The sequence below is a fragment of the Pteronotus mesoamericanus genome, unplaced genomic scaffold (assembly GCF_021234165.1).
Source record: "Pteronotus mesoamericanus isolate MK-2021 breed Mesoamerican mustached bat unplaced genomic scaffold, CSHL_Meso_final contig_657, whole genome shotgun sequence".
NCBI classification, from domain to species: Eukaryota; Metazoa; Chordata; class Mammalia; order Chiroptera; family Mormoopidae; genus Pteronotus; species Pteronotus mesoamericanus.
This window is the reverse complement of record NW_026555229.1, coordinates 6,467,108-6,485,075: the sequence shown is the minus strand read 5'-3', so window position 1 is coordinate 6,485,075 and position 17,968 is coordinate 6,467,108. Positions and strand designations below refer to the sequence as shown.

The following is a 17,968-nucleotide window of genomic DNA, read 5'->3' as shown; positions in this document are numbered from 1 at the left end:
CAGGAGAAGCTCATTGCCACGAGAAAAGTTCGTTGGAGAGACCCATAGGGTCCTAGAACGTACACAAACCCACCCACCCAGGAATCGGCACCAAAAGGGCCCAATCTGCTTGTGGGTAGCGGGACAAGTGACTGAAAGCTGGCCAAGAGCCGAGCAAGCAGCATTCATTGTTCCCTCTGACCCCTCCCCCCACACGCAGCACCACAATGTAGCGACATGGGTTGCCCAGCCCTGACAAAAACCTAAGGCTCTGCCCCTTCCAATGTAACAGGTGTGCCGAGACAAAGAAATATGGCCCAAATGAAAGAACAGATCAAAACTCCCCCCAAAACACAATAAGCGATTAAGAGATAGCCAACCTATCAGATCCAGAGTTCAAAACACTGGTAATCGGGATGCTCACAGAAATGGTTGAGTATGGTTGCAAAATGGAGGAAAAAGTGAAGGCTATGCAAAGTGAAATAAAAATACACAGGGAACCAACAGGGAAGGAAACCGGGACTCAAATCAACGATTCGGAGCAGAAGGAAGAGATAAACATTCAATCAGAACAGAATGAAGAAACAAGAATTCAAAAAGGTGAGAAGAGGCTTAGGATCCTCCAGGACAACTTTAAACGTTCCAACATCTGAATCACAGGGTTGCCAGAAGGAGAGGAGGAAGAGCAAGAAATTGAAAACTTCTTTGAAAAAATGATGAAGGAGACTGTCCCCAATCTGGCCAAGGAAACAGACTTCCAGGAAGTCCAGGAGGCTCAGGGAGTCCCAAAGAAGTTGGACCCAAGGAAGCACACACCAAGACACGGCATAACTACATTACCCAAGATTAAAGATAAGGAGAGAATCTTAAAAACAGCAAGAGAAAAGCAGACAGTCACCTACAAAGGAGTTCCCACAAGACTATCAGTTGATTTCTCAAAAGAAATCTTGCAGGCAAGAAGGGGCTGGCAAGAAGTATTCAAAGTTATGAAAGGCAAGGACCTGCACCCAAGATTACTCTATCCAGCAAAACTGTCATTTAGAATGGAAGGGCAGAAAAAGTGCTTCCCAGATAAGGTCAAGTTAAAGGAGTTCATCATCACCACGCCCTTATTATATGAAATAATAAAGGGACTTCTCTAAGAAGAAGATCAAAAACTATGAACTGTAAAGTGACAGACTCACAACAATCAATAACTGAACCTAAAAACAAAAACAAAAACATAAACTAAGCAAACAACTAGAACAGGAATAGAATCGCAGCAATGGAGATCACATGGAGGATTAATAGTGGGGAGAGGTGTGGTGAGAATGGGGAAAGAGGTACAGCGAATAAGAAACATAAATGGTAGGTACAAAATAGACAGCAGGAGGTTGAGAATAGTATAGGAAATGGAGAAGCCAAAGAACTTATATGTGTGACCCATGGATATGAACTAAGGTAGGGTGGTAATGCTGGTGGGTAAGATGTAAGTGGAAGGGAATAAAAGGGAGAAAAAAAATGGGACAATTATAATAGCATAATCAATAAAATAAATCATTGAAGTTCAGTTGTAACACTCTGCTTTAAAAAGTTCTCCTTTTTTGGTTGACAGAATAGTCTAGATTTGCTACATGAATTTTTTTTTAAATAAAAGACCTTCAGTGTATTTAGATTAATTTTTAATAATCTAGCAAATAACTTCTCAAGGTAATTTTATTGTTGAATGAGATTTCACCTAGGCTCTTTTGTAAGTACCAGTGCTTTTATTCTGTAAACACTGTTTGGAAAATCTGAATCACTTACAAAATACTACAGTATATGAGTATATCCAAAAGAATTGAAAACTGATATTCAAGCAAATACATTATATATACATGCTCATAGCAGCTCTATTTATAATAGCCAAAAAGATGGAAATAGTCCAAATGTCCATTAACAGAAGAATGGATAAACAAATTGTGGTATATATAGAAGAATATTTATTCAGTCATAAAAAGGAATGAAATTGAGACATAGTACAATGTGGATGACACTTGAAAATATATAAAGTGGAAGAAGGTTGATACAAAAGGTTACATGTTGTTTGATTCTATTTATGTGAAATTTCCAGAATAGATAAATCCATAGAGGCAGAATCCAGAATGGTGGTTGCCAGGGGCTGGGGGTTAGGGGAAATTAGAAGAAACTTCTTAATAGGTAAGGGGTTTTACTTTGTAGTGATGGAACTATTTTGGAAGTTGATAGAGGTGGTAGTTGCAAAACATAATATACTAAATGCCCGTGACTTACTTTCAAATAATTAATTTTCTTATAAGAATTTTGCCTCAATAAATTATTTCAAAAGCTACAAAGGTGGTTTATTTAAAAATTGACTTAATGTCATAAATGGTTAGCATTTTCAAAATTGGAAAAAAATTAGATTGTAGATGTTTTTACATCCATTGGTATTTTAACTTTTCTCAATTATAGGTAACATTCAATAGTCTGTTAGTTTCAGGTGTATTGCATTGTGGTTAGACATTTGTAACTTACAGAGTGATTCTCCTGGATAAGCTAGTGTCCACCTGGCACCATATATAGTTATTACAATATTATTGACTGTATATTCCCTGTGTCATACTTTACATCCTCATAACTGTTTTATAATTGTTCATTTGTCCTGCTTAATCCCTTCCTCATTTTCAGCTGCTCCCTAACCCTCCTTCCATCTGGCAACTTGGTATCTATGAGTCTGTTTTGACACACATTGGTACTTTAATAAAATGTTTTGAATTTTTATCTTTAAAAGGATATTTTTCATCCTTATTTAAAACTATTTACAGATGAAAATCTAAAAAAATAGAAATGAAACCTAGAACAGTGTCTAGTGTTAAAAGTATTTAAGGTAGACATTTAGCTGCTCATCTCATTTAGATGTTTGCTAATGAGATAAAATGTTTTAGTTTATTTCTTCTAGTCCATAATCTTTTATACCAGGAAAAATAATTTTTATATAAAAATACAAAAGTATGATAAAATTAAAAATCAACACAATTCATTACTTACCACTGATTGAGCTTATATGTTGATCAGGATTTAAAAATTGTTTATACATTTTGAAACATGTTAACTGAAAATTATATATTTCCATAAATCTGTAGTCTCAGTCCCTTTTCTAGAATTTAGGATTATAGTTATGTTTTATAATTTTGAAATGATGTATATGATCTTTCTGGATAGAAATTATATGAAACAATTTCCTAAATTTCTATAGTTTAGATGTGTCAGTATATTTTTTAGTATATTTACCACATTCAGTATTTAAATAGATAATTATATCAGGCATTTGCAAGTTAGTGTTTTTCTAATTTTTCAAAAAGTCAATTATTAACATACAGGTACCAGTATTAAGCTATTAAATTACAGTAGTGATTTTCTTTTCTAGATTTCAGCATACAATTAAAATGACAACCTCCTGGAGTGATCGGTTACAGAATGCAGCAGATCTGCCTGCTAACATGGATAAACAGGCCCTGAAAAAATATCGGCGAGAAGCCTATCATCGGTAAGTAATTTGTATTCAAAAACAACTATATAAAGTGAGCACATACTATTGTCATTTTACAGATGATGAAATTAATGTACAGACAAGTTAGGTAATTTAGATTATATAGCAAGTTTATGGTTCAAATCTAGTCCAGAGTCTACCAGAGGTATCCTTAATAGCAGAGAGTCTTCAGCTGCTAGCTAGAAAATCACACCCTAATAAGAATGAAATTCTTATGCCTTAAACTTATGAGTAAGGAGAATAACAATTTGGGGTGACGCCTGAATCCTCACTGCTAATGTGAGACAGATTTTTGAGCAGGTAAAGGTTGCCCCTAAGGTGACTCGCCTACTTTGCGGGATGCCTGGGAGTTGCCATCTGCCCGTCCCCTTATGCTTAAAAAGCAGACAGGAAAGGAAAAAAAAAAAAAAGAATGAAATTCTTAATTGACATTTACCACAAACTAATTATAATTTTTAAGTAGATTTTTACAATTGTGTCTGCTAGCTACTGTGTGTTAGATTGAGTGTGGGTAATTCTGGGTATTAGTGGTGTTTTCTTATATTAAGACTTTAAACATTTTCCCAAATTATTTTTCCTTTAGATGTTGAAAATATATTTTTGATTTATTTACCACTTTTAATAGATTCAATTAAATAGCTGCTTCTACCTAAATCTTAACTAGCTTAGATACTTGGAAGTAGGTACTGCATTTAAGAATCATTTGTTTTTAGATAGAAATTACAAGTTTATACTTTCTGTGAAATTATAGGGTAGAAAGATCTGGGTCCTACTAGAACTACGTCTGCTTCCCATTTTAAGGAAACCAGGAATAAGTAGAAATGCTTGGTGTATTGGTAGTGCTAAAAAGTTGTATGAGAACTCCAGGAAGTCTGCAACAACTCATGATTACTTAATCTGTTTTGGGGCTAGACTCAGGGATGTCCGGCCTTTTGGTGTCTCTGCGCCACACTCAAAGAAGAAGAGTTGTCTTGGGCCACACATAAGATACATTGCAACACGTAATCACAAAAAAATCTCATAGTATTTTAAGGAAATTTTGCAATTTTGTGTTGGGCTGCATTCACAGCCATCCTGGACTGCATGCGGCCCTTGGGCCACAGGTTGGACACCCCTGGGAGGAAAGAGGAAATACTATTTTTAAAATCTTGCTAGAAAGATGTCTAATGTATTATACAGGTGACTTAAAATAATTCTGACCAAAAAATAATTCTGATTCTGTTCTTTGGTGCGTACAAAGCTACGTCAGAATTAGGTAACGTTTTAGTATTTCAGAAGAATTAATATTTTGAAGAGAGTAATTATTTGTTATCAAATGATTGTGAAAGTTAATTATTGTATTAATAGTTGGCATTTAAAGTAGATTGGTGACATTTACTTGATGGTAGGTCATTTACTATGTGGCTTTTTAAAAATTTTACTTACCAAACTATTAATGTTTACATTATAAAAAATGTAATATAAGAACAAATATTGCAAGTACTACTTACACTGCATAATAATCTTTGAAAACTTACGTCAAGAGATAGTTCAAGATGAAAAATTAAAAACCAACTTGCAAAAGTAGAAAGCTTTGTATTTAAATCAATTAATTTGCGATATATAAAAATTTTTATCACTTTTCATGGTAACCTTCCTACTAACCTGTGTCACATTCTTGGGAGGATGCAAATGGTAAACTCTGAACCTCCCAAAATGAGCTGATTTTTGTACTCTTGAATTTAGAACATGTGTATTTTTTTTTTCCAAATTTCAAATAATCTTTTCTGCTTTTCTCTTTTGCTTGTTATGTTCTTTGGGAATGCTCATAACTTCTACATTCTTGATTTGGTTTGGTTAAAGGGATTTTATGTTTTCTTACCATTCAAAACAATCTCAAGTATTTGCTGAATGGGTTGAACAACAGCTTCATGTAGTGGAAGTCATCATTTTTCATCAGCTTCATCCAACGAATATTTATACTTCACATACTCCTGGAGCTCAAGAATGTGACCTAAATTAAACATGTGTGTTGACAGCAAATCTCTGTCTTGACAAGGTAGAAGCTCCAGACGATCCTGCTATCGGCAGTGTACTCCTTTATTTTCTTTTATGGCTCCCAGTTTTCTGTTTTATTCACTTAATGGTGCAGATACACCAAGAGAAAGAAAAATAAGCTGTATTTATCCTAGTAGTATGCTTCAAGGAACCAGAAGATTTAATTTATATTGAGTTTTTGTACATAATTTTAATCAAGATCTAGGAAATGCACACAACTGATTTAACCTACTTTAAAAATGTAAATGTGTAAGTCAGATATAAATACACTAGATTATAACACTGTCTCTGAAATTAGTTCTAAACAATGTAAGAGAAGTAAACAACTGGAGTCAGAGTAAGAAGAGTTGGGTTCAAGTTAAGATATTTTAATCCTGGGGAGGCCATTTTGCCACTCTGAGTGGTGGTTTCTTCATCTGTAAACAGTTGGGATTAAATAGAAAGATCTCTAAGGTTTCTTCCAACTTTAAAAACTCTTTGCTCAATAAATGTTTCTTGCTTTGAACTTAGTAATTGCTTACTTGGGAGCTTATGATATGTTAGAGTCTTTTTAAATTTTTATTTATTGATTGTAGAGAGAGGCAAAGAGAGAGGAAGAGAGAGAGAGAGAGAGAGATTTGTTATTCCACTTAGTTATACATTCATTGGTTAGTTCTTGTATGTCCCTGGACTGGGGAGTTGACCTGCAACCTTGGCATATTAGGATGATGCTCTAACCAACTGAGCTAGCTTGCCAGGGCACATGTTAGAGTCTTTAATCAACTCATCTGCAAGGATTTACTGAACTAACTCCTAGTCACTGGCCCAGCAGGTCATGATTTCAACCCTCATGACAATTCTCTAGGGTATGTTTATTCAAAGGAAGTAGGGTATTTCATAACAAATTGATCTAATGCTATCAAATAGAAACATCTGCTGACTATAGCATTTCTAGATGTTTATGCTGCTGTTTTTCCTTAAACTCTGAAAAGGTAGAAACATTTCAGGTTCCCATCAAAGTGAAGACTCAAAATCAGTCAGTGGTGCCAATGATTCTCTGCAATGTGTGAGACATGTTGTTGGATATGCATGGGAATTAAAGTGTAAAATAGTATTCATAAGTGTCTATATAAATAAAACATATAACATGCATTTGGAACAGATTTATATGGATAGAGGTGTTTTATACTTTCTGTTTAATTATTTGCTTTGTCTTTATGCTACAAGGTATACATTTGGTTATGATGTAACATTAGTGGAAAAAAGGGTTAGAATTATGCAATGAAGAGAGATCATCTGGTAAACATCAGGTGTTCTAATTGTTTTTAATGTCATAGCCTGAGTGTACTTCTGACTCATTTGGAATGATATTTCCTGGAAGGTTTTAGACAGGTTCAACACCCAACATTCTTCATATAGTTAATGCAGTCTGAAAAAAATAGAAACAGCATCTTCTTGGGTTTGAATTTTTAGGTCATTGAAAACTTTTCTTTTTTTATAGTAGTAAAGTATACACAGCATAAAATTTACCATCTTCACCATTTTTAAGTGATTGGATCACCAATCACTTAAAATGTACATCCACATTGTGCATCCTTGTAACTTTTTTCATTTTGTAAAATTGGAACTTTATACCTATAAAACAATAACTCCCCTTTCTCCCCTCCTTCTGCCCCTGGCAGACACCCACCATTAGACTTTGTCTTTATGCTTTTGATCATTCAAAGTACTTCATATAAGTGGAATCATACAGTGTTTGTTTTTTTTGTGACTGGCTTATTTCACTGACTTATTTTATTGTTCTCAAGTTTCATTCTTTGTAGCATATTACAAAATTTCATTTTAATATAAAAATGGGTTTTTGAACTCTTAGGTATTTGCTTTTGTTAATTAAAAATTTTAAATAGAAACCACTTACAAGACATTTATTTGAATTTTCTAGTTAAGTCAATTTGTAGAGTATTCTGTTTCCAGGGCTTTTTATTAAAGACATTTATTGGAGATAATAATTTATCACTGGCTCATTTAGGTAGACTCTTACAAACATTTATCATAAACTATACATTGTATGTGATGCCTTAGAATTCACTTTTAGAAGCTAAATATTTTGAGTTAAGTAAATAAACATCTAACTTCCAGCTTTTTTCTTGCTTAATATTAGTTTTCTAAATTTCAATATAGAAAGTTTGGTCATGTGTCATAATTAAGAAACTAGCCTTCAAAATGTATGACTGTCTTCCATTTTCTTATTATGGTTGTTGAGTCTTCTAGGCTGGTTACTCATCAGGCCAAACCCTTCATTGAAATATGTTTTGCTATATGGTCAGAGGATAGGCTGAGCTACTCAGATCTTACAGTGGCTTGAATAGGAGAGATTAGACCTCTTAAACAGTTCCTTGTTTAACACCTACATTCTAACAGTGATCAGTACAGATCAGAATTTTTATCTACCAAATCCAAGAATGGAACAATTTCATTTTTCATCTGCTTTCCACGTTAACTGTGTCCACGATGCTGAAGTCAGGTATTTGGTTTTACCCTTTTAAAGTTTCGATGATTCCCATATAGAAGAATTTCTATAAGTGAGTTTGCTCTTTCTTTGTGAAAACAGTTTATGAATTCAGAAGTGGGTTTTTAAAATGATGTTGAACTGAAATTTGATAGTAATTTGGCTTGTGAATTTTTGCTTTATTAGTCTTTTGCCTTATTTTAAAAGAAATTGCAATCACTTTATATTTAAGGTTCTTTGTATATTTAAGAAACAAGGCTCCTGTATATTTATTTATCTGAAATCATTTTTAATTGAAATTTAGGTCTCCAAAGCCATGCCATCTTTATCTACACCTGTTGATCTATAGTTTCTTCTCCAATAAAAATAAATTATTGTATATGCTTAAGGAATAGAAAGGAATTTGTATAGTAGTATAAAAATTATTTTGTAGAACCTGTAGCTTGACACACTAGTAGAACTAGAAATATTGATGATTTTTTTTTCTTCTTTATTTTTTCCAAATACATTTGTCTCTGCCTACCCCCCATCACAATGATTTTTTTAACCTCAAATTAAAAGCAGGCATTAGGTTTTATGCAGACAGGGACTGCTAGTTTGATTAATTTTATTTTTCTCTTAACCACTTACAGATGTCACATGAATATCATTTAGCTTTTTAGTTGTGTTATTCACCAAGTTTAATTAACCTATTTTTTAGTATGAGTACAAATATTCAAATGGGTAAGTTGTTAAAATTTCAATAGACATTTTATAAATTCAGAATCACACAGGAAATATAGGTTCTCAGGAAAGCCAAAGAGCCATCTCTCTCTCTCTCTCTCTCTCTCTCTCTCTCTCTCTCTCTCTCTCTCTCACACACACACACACACACACACACACACACTTTAATTTATTTTTACAGAGAAGAGAAAGGAGGGAGAGAAACATCCATTGGTTGCCTCTTACACACCCCCAACTGGGGACCTGACCCGCAAACTAGGCATGTCCTTTGACTGGGAATCAAACCCGCAGCCTTTCAGTTTGTGAGACAACACCCAACCCACTGAGCCACACTCGTCAGGGCAGGAGGCTTGTTTCTTAAATGATGTACAGATGGCATGTATTTTGTCAGAATAAGAGAGAGGTAGAGTATTAGAACTCTGTTAAAAATTTTTTGTTAGTATAGTATTCTGATGTTTTGATTAGTATTTCATATATTTTTATTTTTTATATATTTTATTGATTATGCTATTACAGTTGTCACATTTTTTTCTTCCCTTTATTCCCCTCCTTCCACCAGCATTGCCCCCTACCTCCTCACCCCCTTAGTTCATGTCCATGGGTCGTACATATAAGTTCTCAGGCTTCTCTATTTCCTATGCTATCCTTAACCTCTCCCTATTTTGTACCTACTATTTATGCTTCTTATTCCCTGTACCTTTTTCCCCATTCTCCCCTTTCCCCCTTTCCTCTGATCTCCATTTCTGCGATTCTATTCCTGTTCTAGTTGTTTGCTTAGTTTATGTTTTTGTTTTTGTTTTTAGGTTCAGTTATTGATTGTTGTGAGTCTGTCACTTTACAGTTCATAGTTTTTGATCTTCTTCTTAGAGAAGTCCCTTTATTATTTCATATAATAAGGGCGTGGTGATGATGAACTCCTTTAACTTGACCTTATCTGGGAAGCACTTTTTCTGCCCTTCCATTCTAAATGACAGTTTTGCTGGATAGAGTAATCTTGGGTGCAGGTCCTTGCCTTTCATAACTTTGAATACTTCTTGCCAGCCCCTTCTTGCCTGCAAGATTTCTTTTGAGAAATCAACTGATAGTCTTGTGGGAACTCCTTTGTAGGTGACTGTCTGCTTTTCTCTTGCTGTTTTTAAGATTCTCTCCTTATCTTTAATCTTGGGTAATGTAGTTATGCCGTGTCTTGGTGTGTGCTTCCTTGGGTCCAACTTCTTTGGGACTCCCTGAGCCTCCTGGACTTCCTGGAAGTCTGTTTCCTTGGCCAGATTGGGGACAGTCTCCTTCATCATTTTTTCAAAGAAGTTTTCAATTTCTTGCTCTTCCTCCTCTCCTTCTGGCAACCCTGTGATTCAGATGTTGGAACGTTTAAAGTTGTCCTGGAGGATCCTAAGCCTCTTCTCACCTTTTTGAATTCTTGTTTCTTCATTCTGTTCTGATTGAATGTTTATCTCTTCCTTCTGCTCCGAATCGTTGATTTGAGTCCCGGTTTCCTTCCCTGTTGGTTCCCTGTGTATTTTTATTTCCCTTTGCATAGCCTTCACTTTTTCCTCCATTTTGCAACCATACTCAACCATTTCTGTGAGCATCCCGATTACCAGTGTTTTGAACTCTGGATCTGATAGGTTGGCTATCTCTTAATCGCTTATTGTGTTTTTGGGGGAGTTTTGATCTGTTCTTTCATTTGGGCCATATTTCTTTGTCTCGGCACACCTGTTACGTTGGAAGGGGCAGAGCCTTAGGTTTTTGTCAGGGCTGGGCAACCCATGTCGCTACATTGTGGTGCTGCGTGTGGGGGAGGGGTCAGAGGGAACAATGAATGCTGCTTGCTCGGCTCTTGGCCAGCTTTCAGTCACTTGTCCCGCTACCCACAAGCAGATTGGGCCCTTTTGGTGCCGATTCCTGGGTGGGTGGGTTTGTGTACGTTCTAGGACCCTATGGGTCTCTCCAACGAACTTTTCTCGTGGCAATGAGCTTCTCCTGCTGCCACGTCCCCCACAGATTTTTACAGCCAGAGGGTTTGAGGCCTTCCTTTCCCCGCGCTGGAACCCTGGCCCACTGCCTAGCCTGGTCCTTCAGCCACTACCTTGCCTTGCGTCCTCTTCACCCCAGCTGCCTGTCCCTGCCCCTTCTACCAGTCTGGATGAATGTTTCTTCTTTAACTCTTGGGGTGTCAGACTTCCATACAGTTCCATTTTCTGGCAGTTCTGATTGGGTTTTATTTTTATATTTGCTGTTGTCCTTCTTCTGGTTGTACGAGGAGGCAAAGTGTATCTACCTATGCCTCCATCTTTGCTGGAAGCCACTCAGTGTTTCATATTTCTAGGGCAGTGATTTTCAACCTCTTTCATCTCTTGGCACATATAAACTAATTACTAAAATTTTGTAGCACACCAAAAAGTATATATTTTTGCTGATCTGACAAAAAAAATAGGTATAATTTTTATTTAGTCACATCGGATGGCTATTGTTGCATTTGCAGTTGTCATTTTTTTGACAGTCTAAGGGAAAAGCAGTCTGGCATTGCATGTTCTAAAAATTCTTGCAGCATGCTGGTTGAAAATCACTATTCTAGGGAGTGACAAGATGAGGATTCAATGACCAGTAAGTTTTTTTTAGGCTGTTTATTTCATCCAGAACATCTATGGAATACTATATAGTAATAAAAAGAAATGAACTATTGATACAGAAAGGCTTGATATATCTCAAGAAAATTATATTGAATTATAAATCCAATCTCAAAAGGTTATATACTGTATGATTTCATGTTATAACATTCTTGAAATGACAAAATTTCAAGAAGATTGAGAACAGAGTTGTGATTGCCAGTGATGAGGGATTGCACCACTTTATAGAATACAGATTCTCTAAACTTTGTTGTTCAAAAGAAGATACTGGATTCTAAAAAATTATGAATTTGTTTCTGTCACCATTCCCTCTATATTTTTTTCCAAAAAACAGTATACCTAGAAGTAAAATGAAAAGGAAGAGCAGTGATGGCGGTAGGGGTGGTGGCAGCAGTGGTGGCAGTAAGGAAGAAAGAGAGTAAAAGATAACTGGTCTTTGATTTAATGAAATCCTATAATAAACAGGCTGAGGAAATGTTCTTCATAGTTGGATGGCATATCTCACCTTCAGGGACTCTTGTGTATGGCTTCTTTTATTCATACTAATACCTGAGTGATAGATATATTCATTCATGTTTTTGTGTGTATCAGTGATTTGGTTTTTCAGTTACTCTGTGGCATTCCATTGTATCAGTCTACCACAGTTTTATTGCTCTTCTGTTGATGAACCTTTGGGCTTTTTATAAGTTTTAGCTATTAAGTATAAAGCTATTACAGACTGAGAAAATATTTGTAGATTCCACATCTGGTAAAGGACTTGTATCTAGAATTTATAAAGAACTTCTAAAATTTAACAATATGAAAACAACTCAATGAAGAAATAAACAAAAGACTGACATGTTACTACAGAGGACATATGTGTGGCATAAAAGCACATGTTTAATGTCATTAGCCATTAGGGAATGCAAATTAAAACCACAGTGTATATTCCTATATCATGGCTATAGTAGAAGAAATACTGACAATACCAAGTGTTACCACTTGAAGCAACTAAAACTCTTTTACATTTCTGGTAAAAGGCAAAATAGTATAGCCACTCTGTGGAACAGTTTGGTAGTTTCTTATAATGTTAGAGACATTTACCATATGACTTAGAAGTCTTGCTCCTAGATATGTACTCTAGAGAAATGAAAACGTATGGTTGCACAAAAAACAGGACTTGAATAATGTTTATAGTATTTTTACTTAAAATTGCCTCAAGTTAGAAATGACCCAAATATTCTTCAATAGTGAATACATAAACAAGATATAGTACCTCTATACAATGAAACATAACCCAGGCAAAAGTAACTGTTGAGATACACAGCAACTTGGATGACTTTCAAAGACATAATGCTGATTTAGAGAAGCCAGTCTCAAAGGGTTTCATGCTGTATGATTCTACTTATATGACATTCACAAAGACAAACTTATGGTAATGGAGAACAAATCAGTGGGTCCTATGAGTTATCAGAGTAGGGGAAATGTGACTATGAAAGGAGAGTAGTATAGTTTTTTGGGGGGATGGAACTGTTCTGATTCCTGATTGTGGTAGTGAATAAATTAATCTGTAAGTGTGTTTAAATCCATAATCATGTACACCCCAAGGTTTAGTTTTCCTTTAAAATAAAAATAGTGCTGCCATAAACATTTTTGAACATATTTTTTTGGTGGATATATGTACTCAATTTTCTTGGTTTCTACCTAAGAGTATAATTGCTGGGCCTTAGAGTAAGCATGTTTAGCTTTAGTATTGTAGATACTGCAAAATCGTTTTCCAGGTGGTTGCTCTGATTTGCAGTTCTGTCTGCAATGTATTAAAGCAATATAATACTTTAATATTAGTATCTTTTGAATTACATGTTTAGTTTAAAAGTTATTCTGGTGAATACATAATGGCTTTTAATTTTGATTTTAATTTGTATTTTTCTGATGAATAATTAGGTTGAACACCTCTTTATATATTAACTAACCATACATATTTTAAATTTTATTTTATTGTTTATGCTATTATAGTTGTCCCTAAATTTTCCCTCTTTGTTTCATTCCACCCAGCCCCTCTCTCTAAACTCCCTCAGACCATTCCCACACTATTATCCATGTTCATGAGTCCTACATATATGTTCTTTGGCTATTCTGTTCCCTATGCTGTACTTTACATTCCCATGGCTATTTTGTAACTACCAATTTGTACTTCTTAATATCTTCACCATTTTCACCCATCCCCTTGACCACCCACCCCCCTCTTTGGCAACCATCAAAACATTCTCTCTGTCTCTGATTCTGTTTCTGTCCTGCTTGTTTATATTGTTTTGTTTTTTTTAGATTCAATTGATGATAGATACATATGTATTGACATTTTATTGTTCATGTTTTTTATCTTTTTTTTAAAGATTTTATTTATTTATTTCTAGAGAGGGTAAGGGAGGGAGAAAGAGACAGAGAGAAATATCAATATGTGGCTGCTGCTTGCACTCCCCTTACTGGGGACCTGGACCCCAGCCTGACCGAGACAAGTGTTCTAGACTGGGAATCATACCAGCAACCTTTTGGTCACAGGCCCGCACTCAATCCACTGAGCCACACCAGCCAAGGCTATCTTCTTCATAAAGAAGACTCTTTAACATTTCATATAATACTGGTTTGGTGACGATGAACTCCTTTAACTTTCTTGTGTCCAGAAAGTTCTTTATCTGTCCTCTCATTCTAAATGATAGTTTTGCTGGGTAAAGTAACCTTGGTTGTAGGTCCTTGCTTTTCATCTCTTTGAATGTTTTGCAGATCCCTTCTAGCCTGCAAAGTTTCTTTTGAGAAATCAGCTGACAGTGTTATGGGGGCTCCTTTGTAGATAACTAACTGCTTTTCTGTTGCTGCTTTTCAGACTCTCTTTGCATTTAACCTTTGGCATTTTAATTATGATGTGTCTTGGAGTGGGCCTCTTGGGGTCCATTTTGTTTGAAACTCTCTGTGCTTCCTGGACTTGCATGTCTATTTCCTCTACCAAATTAGAAAATTTTTCTTTCATTATTTTTTCAAAAGGATTTCAAATTTCATGTTCTTTCTCTTCTCCTTCTGGCACTCCTATGAAGCAAACATTGGTATACCTAAGGTTGTCAAGAGGCTGTTTTCACTATCCTCATTTTTTTGGATTCTTTTGTCTTCTTGTTCTGATGGGCTGTTCTTTTGCTTCCTTATATTCCAGACTGCTGATATAATTCTCGGCGTTATCTATTCTGTTGTTGATGCCCTGTAAATTGTTATTTATTTCAATTAGTGTATCCTTCGTTTTTGCATGGATCTATTTTATGCTGTTAAGTCCTCACTAAGTTCCTTGAGCATCCTTATAATCAGAGTCTTGAACTCTGCATCTGATAGATTGTTTATCCTCATTTTGTTTAGTTCTTTTTCTGGAGATTTGGTCTGTCCTTTTATTTGAGCTATGTTTCTTTGCCTCCTCATTTTGTCAGCCTCCCTGTGTTTTTTATGTATTAGGTAGAGCTACTGAGTCTCCCAGGCTTGATAGAATGGCTCAATATAGTAGGTATTCTGTAGGGTCCAGTGGCACAGCATGCCCTATTACTCAGGTTGGATACTCAAGGTGCGCTCACTGTGTGGGCTGTATATACCCTCCTCTTGTAGTTGAGCGTTGATTGCTGTTGGTTCATCCAGCGTCGGCCACTGCCTGTGTTCTGTCCAGAGTCACATAGCATTAGCTGCAAAAGGGTCTGCAGGTGGCTGGTACTTGTGCTGGGCTTGGAGGTGCCCAGGAGAGGCCAGGCTGTGAGCCAAGGCCTTCTGCTACTAGTGCTGGGCCTTGGGCAACTTAATGAGAGGTACAGGGCTTGCTGAAATCAGATGCTGCTTGTTTGAGAGAATTTAGAAAAATCTGAAGCATGGGTGGTCCTGAAAGTTGGATGGAGCAAGGCCTCAGGGAATCACCAGGGTGGGGAAGACAGTGTGAGGCAGGTTGATGGAGTGTCAGATACTGCGCCTGCCTGCTGTTTCTGTGGGGGAGGATCTCAGAAAAGGAACAGTGGCCCCTGCCAGCCCATCTGTCTGGAAGAAAGCTGCCCCCTGCTCTTGCCCTGATGCTGGACAATTCATTTCCTCCCGCTATGTCTCAGATGCTTTTCAGTCTGCTGCCCTGGCACTGGAGTTCCAAGGGAATGAGTCATAGTAGGTCTGTTTGCTGGCCCTATAAGAAGAACTGCATGGAACTCCAGAAGTTTCTGTCTTCCACAGCCTCAATCCCCACTGGTGTTTGAAGCCAGAAGTTACGGAGATTTTGGCACTGGAACCTGGGGCTGGGGGACCTGGTGTGGGATCGGGACCACTCACTCCTGAGATATCCCTACCAATTTTTATCCACCACACATGCATGTAGGGCCAGCCTGTTCAGTGTTTCTGCCCCTCCTACCACTCTCAATGTAGTTTCTTTAATTCCATAGTTGTAGGTTTACCATTCTGTTCAATTTCTGATGGTCCTGAATGATGGTTGTTAGATAGTTTAGTTGTAATTTTGATGTGGTTGTGTGAGGAGGCGAGCCATGTTTGCCTATGCTGCCAACTTTACTGGAAGTCTAACTAGGCATTTAGATATTTTCTTCTGTGATTTTCCAGTTGGGTTGTCTTTTTTTAAAAATTGATTTGTCTGTCTTTATATATGTTCTTTTATTTTTGAATTTTATTTTGTTTTTAAATCCTCCCCTGAGGATATGTTTATTGATTTTAGAGGGAGGGAGAGAGAGACACACACATCGATGTGAGAAACATTGGCCGGTTGCCTCCTGTATGCACCTAGACCAGGCATTGAACCTACAGCCTATTTGGTGTATAGGATAATGTGCCAACCGATTGATCCACCCAGCCATTGCTTTTGTAAAAAACATTTTTAGTCCTGGCTGGTGTGGCTCAGTGGATTGAGTGCTGGCCTGCGAACCAAAGGGTAGTCCCTTTGATTCCCAGTCAGGGCACATGCCTGCTTTCCAGGCCAGATCTCCAGTAGAGGGCGCATGAGAGGCAAATGCACATTGATGTTTCTCTTTTCCTTCCTGCCTTCCCCTCTCTCTAAAAATAAATAAATAAAATATTTAAAAAAATTTTTTATAGCAATGTAATCTACTTAACATAAAATATACTAAAAACCATTTAGTGGTGTTTTGTATATTGACAGAGTTGTATATCTAATTCCAGAATATTTTCATCACCTGCTGAAGAAACTCCAAACCCACTAGCAATCACTCTCCATTCTCTTCCTCCCAATCCCTGGCAACCACTAATTTACCTTCTGCCTTTATGGAATTGCCTGTTCTGGACATTAACATAGTGTGTATTTTTGTATCTGGCTTCTGTCACTTAGCATAATGTTTTCAAGGTTCATCTATATTTTTAATCTTACTTCCAATTGTTCCCTTTTCTTTTCTTTTTTTTTCTTTTTTTTCTTTTTTTGGCTGCTCCCATTCCATGTGAAAACCCTGGCTCCCAATAACATCAACATAATTACTCATTTGCTCAATCTGATAATACATCTAATATAGTTTCAGAATTGATTGATCCATACCATGACAAACCTAAAAAATTTCATGATTTGTTTGTAATATTTATATTCTTTTATCCTGTGCTACCAATGACTAAAGGTATATAGTCAAATACTGTTGTTTTAGGTGCTTGGTTTAGTTAATTCTTGTTATTTTTCTATACAGTATTGTTAGGGTATTCATATGCAGCGTGATTATGTTCATTTGATTGCATTCAGCTAAGTGTTTTTTTTCCCATTCTTATTGACTTAATTGTTTAACATAATATATAACATTATTCCATAATAAAGTTATATAGCACTATTATTATATATTATATGTATTAGTAATTTGCTTTCATAGCATTATTTTGATAGCATTATTATTATATACTATGCTGTTTTGATACCATTATTATTTGATACATGTATTGGTAATTTGCTTTAAGAAGTCAAAACCATGCACAAGGTGTATGAGGTATATGACTCACTCATATTTCCCCCAGAATTGGTAGATGATAAACTTTGGATTTCTCTTTATTTATCTTGCTTTGGATTTGGGGGTTCTTGATTCTGTGCTCATCTTTAATTGGTTTTGTAAATTCTCAGTCATTATCTTTCATATATTTTTCCTGCTCTATTCTCTTCTTTCCTTCTGAACTCTTAACAAGCATATGTTAGGCTTAGTACTGTGTCATCTCTTTTCTTGTTCTTTCTTTTGTATTTTCCATCTTTTTTCTCTCTACCTAAATTTTAAAAGGTTTTTCCTGACCTACTACCAAGTCACTAATTCTCTTTTTAGTTGGTTCTGACCTGAATCTATTCATCACATCTTTAATTTTGGTTTTTTAGAATTTTTTAGTTTCAGAATTCCATTTGGAAGTCTTTTTTTCAAGTATATTGTGTCTCTTTTTATAGTTTGCGTATATTAAACATGTGCTTTTTTTTTTGTTTAATTTTTATGAGGGTTTATTGGAGCCAAATATATGACATGCTGGAAAGCAAGATCTCAAATGCCCCAAATATTTAATTTTTTGAAATGTCAGGAATTTCTTTATTATTACTTATTAAGTACTAGCTTAATATAGCAG

The 17,968-nt window shown here is 35.9% G+C and overlaps 1 protein-coding gene and 1 non-coding gene across 4 annotated transcripts in view; both read left to right on the top strand.

Annotated features, from left to right (window-relative positions):
• Positions 1-17,968, top strand: part of NT5C2 (5'-nucleotidase, cytosolic II) — a 105,967-nt gene that overhangs the window by 23,291 nt on the left and 64,708 nt on the right. For all 3 annotated transcript variants that reach the window (XM_054581448.1, XM_054581445.1, XM_054581446.1), the window contains exon 2: positions 3,386-3,505. In XM_054581448.1, coding sequence (XP_054437423.1) covers positions 3,405-3,505 — 101 coding nt within the window. In that variant the 5' untranslated portion in view covers positions 3,386-3,404. The remainder of the gene's footprint in view (positions 1-3,385; positions 3,506-17,968) is intronic.
• LOC129077365 (U12 minor spliceosomal RNA) lies at positions 3,723-3,872 on the top strand. Its single transcript, XR_008529826.1, has one exon. It is a non-coding gene; the product is annotated as a U12 minor spliceosomal RNA (small nuclear RNA).